The sequence below is a fragment of the Silene latifolia genome, chromosome Y, assembly GCF_048544455.1.
Source record: "Silene latifolia isolate original U9 population chromosome Y, ASM4854445v1, whole genome shotgun sequence".
Taxonomy (NCBI): Eukaryota; Viridiplantae; Streptophyta; class Magnoliopsida; order Caryophyllales; family Caryophyllaceae; genus Silene; species Silene latifolia.
The window spans coordinates 68664716-68673065 of record NC_133538.1 but is presented as its reverse complement, the minus strand read 5'-3'; the positions used below and the strand labels follow the sequence as shown (position 1 = coordinate 68673065).

Below are 8350 nucleotides of genomic sequence, written 5' to 3'. Positions count from 1 at the left end.
ATGATAGATTCATCTATTTGGGGGCATGTTGTCATCTGACTTTCAGACAGTCAACTAACTTAGTTATCATTAATGACTTGTTCCTTTATTTGAATTTGGAAAATGCTTTTGGTACTATCTTAGGTGGAGTTTGGTTATTTATCGTATGGGCAAATTTGGTTTATTGTCTATTGAGAAATAATCAATTTTGTGTTTTCCTAATTCAAATAATGGTGAATCTATCATTTTTGATAGCTTTGTATAGTTTAGATTGAAATATTTTTTAAGTAACATTTGCATAAAAAATCAGTGTATATATAGAAAAATTAAGAAATAACAATTTCTCTCCGGCATGACACAGTAAAAGAAAATTAAAGTGAAATTGTTGGCCCCTTTTACTTCGGATATTCAAATTTAAGGGGATAAAGACAAACCAAAGAAGATTAGATATCAAAGTTATATTTTGATGTCTTATTATTGACATATACGGAAAGGTGAGCCATTTTATACTCTAAGTATTAATGGTTTAAATAATTATGTTAATTTGTAGACGGAATTCAGGTATGGATATCTAAATCTCATTTGTGAGAAGTTTTAAGTTCTTGACATTTACAGTGATATTTGACTGAGATATATTTGCTCAGTAAAGGATTAAATTATGTCACTTTTATCATAAGTTTAAATATTTTGACAAAATGACTATTCAGGATAACAACGTCAAAGTTATTTTTAAGAATTTCTAGAGGAGTTCGATCTTGTATTTGATATTATTACACCATATAAGGATTCTTAATATGGATGGTGTAGTATGTAAATATACAAGATCCTAAAGCCTGGTAAAGAGTGTGATTATTCATACTCTTTTCCATATTATTCTAGTAATAAGTTCTTAAGACTGCAGCTATCTTTGGATAAAGTTCTAACAATAGCATTGAATATTTAATGATAGTGTAAATTATTTACATATCTAGTATGCATAACTAATTAAGGTTGAGGTTTAAAAGCCATAAGGTTAATAGTTGGACTTAAGGAATGTCAATCTTTTGTTGGATAGTACTTAAGGTTTAAGGGTAATAAGGTAATGATCCCACAATCAAGTTATTTAAGACGGAAATTATGGGGTTCGTTGAGGATATTGAGTTTGAGTGGGAGAAAAGGTAATTGAAATTTTTAAGTCTCCATATATAGGATAAAGATCAATTCAGTAGAACAAACTCAAATATCTCAAGAACCAATTCATTAGAAGATCCACTTATAAGGATTAATGCAATTATAGATAATTACATTGTTTTTCTATATGATTAAAAGGGAATAACAATGTAATGACGGACTAACAAGTTGCAGTAAGAGTTAGATAATGGAAGGTTAAAAGGTGATCCAATCACCATCTAGCAAACCATTGAAGGTCCTAACTCATATAGGTGATGTCGTAAAGAAATTAAGTCATTTGATGGACGATGATATTTGGGCATTATTCCATTACCTAAAGTTGTGAAATATATTGGTTTCAAATATTTATTTGTTACCAAGAAGGGCTTAAAAGGTAATGTAACAGTTAGGATCGTTTTGTCAACAATGACTATAAGGATATTTTGGCATATTCAGTTTTTACAGTGGATGAATGTTATAGATATAATTTTCAATAGTGACATTGATAAAAATATTATGTGTAGTAACTAGAACTTTGATTCAATGGATTCAAAGTAGATTTTCTGCAATAAGGGAATTCATCCAATAAAGCTTAAGTAAGATTTTCCGTCATAAAGATTACAAATCTGCCATTCCTGTCATCTTATTTGTTTTAGATGAATGTGGTTGATGTTTTGGATACTAAAGATTCAGTGGGAGTATGAAAATTGTTCTAGTTTTATACCCTTTCAGTAAAAAAGACAAATTTAGTCTCATTAATGCCCTAAAGACATTTTTATTCATAAAATACAGTAATACTTAAATACAAGCGTTTTAGGAAATATTTCACGCGACGTTTAAGTAATATGGTATACTTGTTTGTACGTAATCAGATATTGATATTGCGTACAGTTTAAAGTTTATTTGACAGATATTAAGGTGGTACAGATTAGGATCTTGGATCCACTAAGGGCAGCCAAATATATTGTTTGTTATTTATATTTGGAACAAAACATTATTTATAGAAGGTCAATTCAGGTTGAGATCATTTGGTACTTCGACTCCTAGTTGGTTATGAACATTTGTCTTGAGGCTGCGAATTCCATACGGTATTGAAAGACCACTTCAGTAATTTATGACAAATCTTATAGTTTCTAATAACAGTACAAATGATGTATTGTTTAAGGAACAATTCAGAGCGAAAAGATGTCAATTATACATGTTGATACAAACTCCATTTTGCGGATCCGCTTACTAAGGAATTACTACCCACAGTCTTTCTTGAGCTAATTGCTCAAATGGGTTTTTATTTAAGGAAATTCAGTTTAAGTGGGAGTTTGTCATGTTAGACACAATAAAGAATACAGTTATTAAGTTCTGCAAAAATAAGGTTTTCGGTTTACGGTTTCACTCTGTGTAATTTTGGTTGATCTCACTAAGGTGGGCCAGTTGAAAATATGCATATAGGGATCACATTTGGATGCTATTTTCATGCTGCACTCCCATGCTCGATTCATGTCATTGGTTATATTTACATATGTGACTATTGAGGGTCCTGCTATGACAAACTTGAGCAAAGGTCGCTTTGATTCTATGTTGGTATGATTGATGGACCGAATTGCTTAAGACGGTTGGATGTTTGATAGCATTTTTGAGCTTATAAGGTTATTGTAAATACAATTATTAGGTGTCACACATATATGAATGTATTTTGCCCAAGTGGGAGATTGTAAGAAATATGGGCCTAATATAATATTATATATGGACAAATTATTAATTCGGTAGTAATTGTATTTATGCGCTATCAGTTAAGGTTAGCCCAAAATAAGGTGATCCACTACTGTATATATTATATGGGCTTATTTACGCCTTAAAAAGGATGGGCCAGTCTTTTATCTAATTGTAGATACCCATTAGGTTTGCTAATGCATGATGGGCGCATTAGACTAAGGAGACTATATATAAGTCACCCGGGTTATGGTCCCTGGTAGCCCACAATAACCTAATCTCCCCGCATCCCATCAGTAGAGAGATCCTTGTTGGAGCTTGTGTCCTCCACATATTAGTGTGATAACATTTGTAAAGCTCTTACAGGTTCACAAGGGTATACTTCGTATTTTAATCAGTCGATTAACGATTACCTAATAACGGTTGGCTTGCTAGAAAGTTTGACGTTATTATCATACAGATGGCGGTGATCAACTGGTCCCTAAAGGTCACACCTATAGGATGTGTTTGAGAGATGTGGTTATAGAAATATAATCACATTGATTCCTTATATGACTAACCAGTTAGTTAATGTGTTGATGAGACAATTATTTAATGAAAATTAAATAATATTAGTTGAAACGAATTAATTGTAAATTCGTAAATTGAATATAATAAGTTATATTTAATTAAATGTATGTAATGTTAGCTTGGACGAATTAATATGTTAATTCGTAATTAAATGTAATCGGTTATATTTAATATCAACAAGATGAATGTGTCATAGTGGTAATAGTGAGGGTACTCAAACCAAGAGGTCATGGGTTCGATCCTCACTAGATGACAATTTACACATTTTATACATTTTTGGAATAACGGAAAATAAGAGAAATAACTCTCCTAATTTCGGATTATGGGCCGAGTAATTAGTAAAAAAATTCTACCCTAATATCTCTCTCATACACGGTTAAAGGGAGAGATAGGGGTAAATTTTTTAACGTAATTTTTCTATCTCACTCTTGCCTCTCATCTCTACGAAAAACAAAAAAAAAACCTAAAAATTAATCAGTTAATTTTTGGATCGATTGTAGCATAATCAAAGGGCATTTCTCATATCGTCTTGGGTGCAACTGATAGGCGAATATCAACTTTGATATTGTTCTTAGGCCGTTTTTGCTAGGACCGAAGGTTATTTCTTAATCCTTTATGTTTTTGTTTATGCAATTTAATTTTATGACTAGTATTCATCACTTTATGATTCGTTATAATCCTTGAATTAAAGGGATGCATACAGATAAATCCCACAAGTGGTATCAGAGCCAAGGCCATGAATTTTAATTTTGATGATTTTCATAAAATTGTTTGTAAACAATAATTAGGGTTTGCGAGAAAAAAAACATAATCGGCTGAATTTTTTTTTTAGCCGTGGAATTTTTTTTTCCGTTTCCGTTACTGTTCACGGATGAACTGTATTATTAAAAAAAATATATATATATTTTTTTTGTTTTTTTCTTTCGGTTTTTCCGGAAAAACCGATTAAAGTTTTTTTTGCGGCTGGTTTTGTTTATGACGATTTGAAAAGCAACCGAGAAAAGAAATCTTTTTTCCTGTTACTGTTCACAGAGGACAGAGTTAAAAAAAAAAAATTTTATCTTGTTTCGGTATTTACAGATAAAACCGTGTACAAAGTAAGAAAAGGGCTGTTTTTTTTGTTTTCGCTGTTCTTGCCGAAAAAAAAAAAACTTGTTTTGTTTTTCCTTGATTACCCGAGACATATAAAAAAAGGGATTTTGTTTTTGTTTGTTTTGGCCAATATTAATTATACATTATCTTTACAATGTATGATTAATTATTGTGAAACGGTTCACAATTTTAAGATACCAAATTATTTTAAAGCAGTTTAAAATATTGATGGATTAAATTCATATTACAAGTTTAATATGAATTAAGATTAAATTTAATGTGATTAATTGAGGAATTGCACTTAATTTGATTTAAATAGGTGGTTTGGATAAAATTAATCAACATAATTAAGGAATTGTGTCATGTATGTTTAGTTTATTTTTAGTTGATGCATTTTATTTTTGTTGAATGAATCGTTGAATGAATTTATTTACGTATTTTTTTTGCAATCGGTTGTAATTTGTAATACTTAGTGTGGCCTTAGTTAATTATGTTTTCGTAATGAAGGAAACATAATTTTTATGTAATTATGAGATCTCGAATCTCCTTTATTTTTCTTTAGTTTTGGGTTTTGAAATTAGAATGTAATAAATAGGTTTATTATGTAAATTTTATTTATTGCATTTTTCAAAAGAAGACTAAAGATGGAGATTGGAGCTCACTCCCGCTACATGGATCAAGATGGAACATCAAGACAAGCTTCGCGGGTCCAAGGATGGATTCCAAACTTGTATTTAATGTTCATTTTGATAAGATAGGCTACACTAGGACTTTTATTGTTTTACGGTTTCATTCATATTGCTTTTCATTCACATGATAGTTTATGCATCATATTCCGCCTAAAACCAAATCACCTACTACTAAAATGCATGAAAATTGACACATATGGGTTGTATGTTAGTTTTCATAGACATACAGATGTCACATGCTTTTAAGCCATCACCTTAGTTTATTCATTCACGCATGCTAGATATTAGTTCACTTAAAATGAATTAAAACGAAGTTGATGGGATCTTCCTCTAAAACGGAAATTGAGATTAGTCTTTATAAGGGCAAACAACTATGAATCCCTTATTCGTCGGTAGACATAATATGACCCCTTCTACGTTGGGTAAGTAGTTGTGTTGACTTAGTTTACCTCAACATCATAGTCCGAAGAGTTTCTCGTGATTATGATGGACTAAAGATAGAATTTACAGAAATTTATCGACCAAAAATTCTAACGGTAGAATTAGCTAAAAGGTTAGCTTATCAATTTACAAAGAATTGAGTCTTGGGATCATTTATATAATTCTTGAGGGAGGTCAATTGTATAAATGTTGTTAGTTTTCGCGTTATGACAGTAGTTCATTAGACTTAAAAATATAAACGATGCACATGCTTATTATTTTTATTCTTCTTCTCGCAGTGTAGAACAGGTTTTTTTCTTTTTTTTTGGTGAAATGTGAGTATGTATATTTATATTTCAAAAAGAACTTCCCCAATTACAGCTGATCTAAAAGCAAATAAGACAACAACAAAACAAGGCTACATCAAAACTGACAATCAAAAGAAACCCAAACGACTTCTGATCTCCTGCTCCGTCATATCCTTCCTCATCACACACTTGCTTCGAATTTGCGTCTGAATCATCGTCTTCAACCCAGCAGCAATTTTTTCCGGCCTCGTCATACTCAGCTCAATTCGAGCTCGATTTCTTTGTGCCCATATCAGGTATCTGTAAGCTGTGATAATCATTGCTAATATTTTCCATTTCATATTGTTTCGATTAGCACTCAATAGATCAGTAATGGTAGGAATCGGATGACCAATCCAATCTTCCACACATTTATGAACTTTACAACTGAATTCACATTCATTGAACAAATGTTCAATCGTTTCAGAATGTGATTCACAAAGGATGCATCTGTCATCTTGACAGAGACCATAGGCATGCAATTTCATTTTAGTATTGATACCTTCCGGCATGATTAGCCAAGTAATGAATGAGTGTTTAGGAACATTCCATTCATTCCAAGCTATTGTCGCCCAATTTTGTCTAGGATAAGGTCCCATCAACCATTCATATCCATTACTGATTGTATACCCTTTCGGATGAGGAGTCCAACAATTGTCAGTGAACCCAAGTTTCAGCTTCTCCTTCACCTTGCAAATACTCTTCCAAGTCCAAGTAGAGTCAGTTGAAGGTAAAGAACACGTTTATTTTTATAATACTGTTACAACAAAATGTCTGGAAATAACGCAATCCAAATGCCTAGTGCCACACTTGGACGCGAGTCCTGGCTGAAAATATTCATGGACCAAATGAATTAGTTCACACGTCTGAAAAACGACAAGTCCAACATTGCGGATTGGGAGGCAGCACTACGGAATGCTTGCCATTGCTGACGGTAAGCTCAGGTACTTAACTGAGCCTATACCGGTAATCCCAGGCCCCAATGCAGTCAACGAGTCACTCGCTTATAGTGACTTCGTTATGGAAGCGGGTGCGATAAAGAACGTACTCATCTTTGCAATGGAAACCAATTTGCAGTGACGCTTCATTGCCCAAGGTGCGAACAAGATTTTCACCACGCTCACTAACGAGTTCTCAAAAGCACCGAGGATCGTTACATATGAGCATACTTGTCGCTTCTTTGATGCGAAACTCCAGAAGGGCCAACCGCTTAGCCCACACGTTCTTCACATGATTGAGAATGTCGAGAAGCTGGAGGCTCTTGATTGCAAAATCAGTGAGAGCATTGTGATTGACCGAATGCTTCATTCTCTTCATGATGGTTTTGCCCTTTTCAGGGCGAACTACTACATGAATGACTTGAAAAACAGTCCTCATGAGCTACACTCCCTTCTCGTACAGACCGAGAAAGATATGAAATTGAGTGGGAGCATGAAGCAGGATGTTCTCACGATTTCCAACAAGGGTAAAGGTAAGGGCAAGGCTCATGGCGACCTAACTGTAGGTAAGCCAAAGTTTAAAAAGCCAGGAAATGGTAAGAGTGCGCCTGGTGAGACTAGTGGCTCACAGGGCAAGGCAAAGAGCAAGGGCAGTGACATTGAGCGTCACCATTGTCACAAGACTGGACATTGGAGGAGGAACTGTCCCGTGTACCGTGAGGACATCAAAGCAGGCTGCGTCGTTCCTCTTGGTATGTCATCTGATATTCATATGATTGAGATTAACCATGTAAGTTTCGGAACTTGGGTACTTGATACTGGTTGTGGTTCTCATCTGTGTAATCATTTGCAGGGCCTAAAGAACATCATACCTCTCGAAAAAGGTGATGTGGACCTGCGAGTCAGGAATGGAGCACGAGTTGCTGCTGTCTCGAAGGGAACATATGTAATCCAACTCCCTGGTGGTTTTGAGTTATTTTTAAATAATCACATTACTATGTACCCTATTTGTCTAAGAACATTATTTCTGTTTCCGTACTTGCTAAAGACGGTTTTGCATTTTCAATAAAGGATAATAGCTGTATTTTCTCTTTCAATGAAATGATTTATGGTAAAGCAGTTTCCATGAATGAAATTTACATCTTAGATCCAACCACCGAAGTATTACACATGAATAATAAGAAGTTAAAGGTTGGTGACAAAGATCAAACCTATCTATGGCATTGTCGAATGGGACACATAAATGAGAAACGCGTGAAGAAACTCGTCGATAATGGGACTATTCCCGCATTCGGTTTTTCTACATATGGCACGTGTGAATCATGTCTCATTGGCAAGATGACTCGAATTTCCTTCAAAGGTGTTGGAATGCGCGCTAGTGACCTATTAGGACTCATGCATACTGACGTATGTGGACCTATGTCAATTACCGCTAGAGATGGCTATAGATATTTTATCA

The 8350-nt window shown here is 33.9% G+C and overlaps 1 protein-coding gene across 1 annotated transcript; it reads right to left on the bottom strand.

The window, feature by feature from the left end:
• Positions 1-6042: 6042 nt before the first annotated feature.
• Positions 6043-6465, bottom strand: LOC141628277 (uncharacterized). Its single transcript, XM_074441439.1, has one exon. It carries the CDS (start codon positions 6463-6465, stop codon positions 6043-6045), a length of 423 nt encoding a protein of 140 aa, XP_074297540.1.
• Positions 6466-8350: the final 1885 nt, after the last annotated feature.

What these genes read in the sequence shown, in the direction of transcription:
- LOC141628277 (XM_074441439.1), bottom strand. Translation starts at nt 6,465, where the DNA reads ATGCCGGAAGGTATCAATACTAAAATGAAATTGCATGCCTATGGTCTC.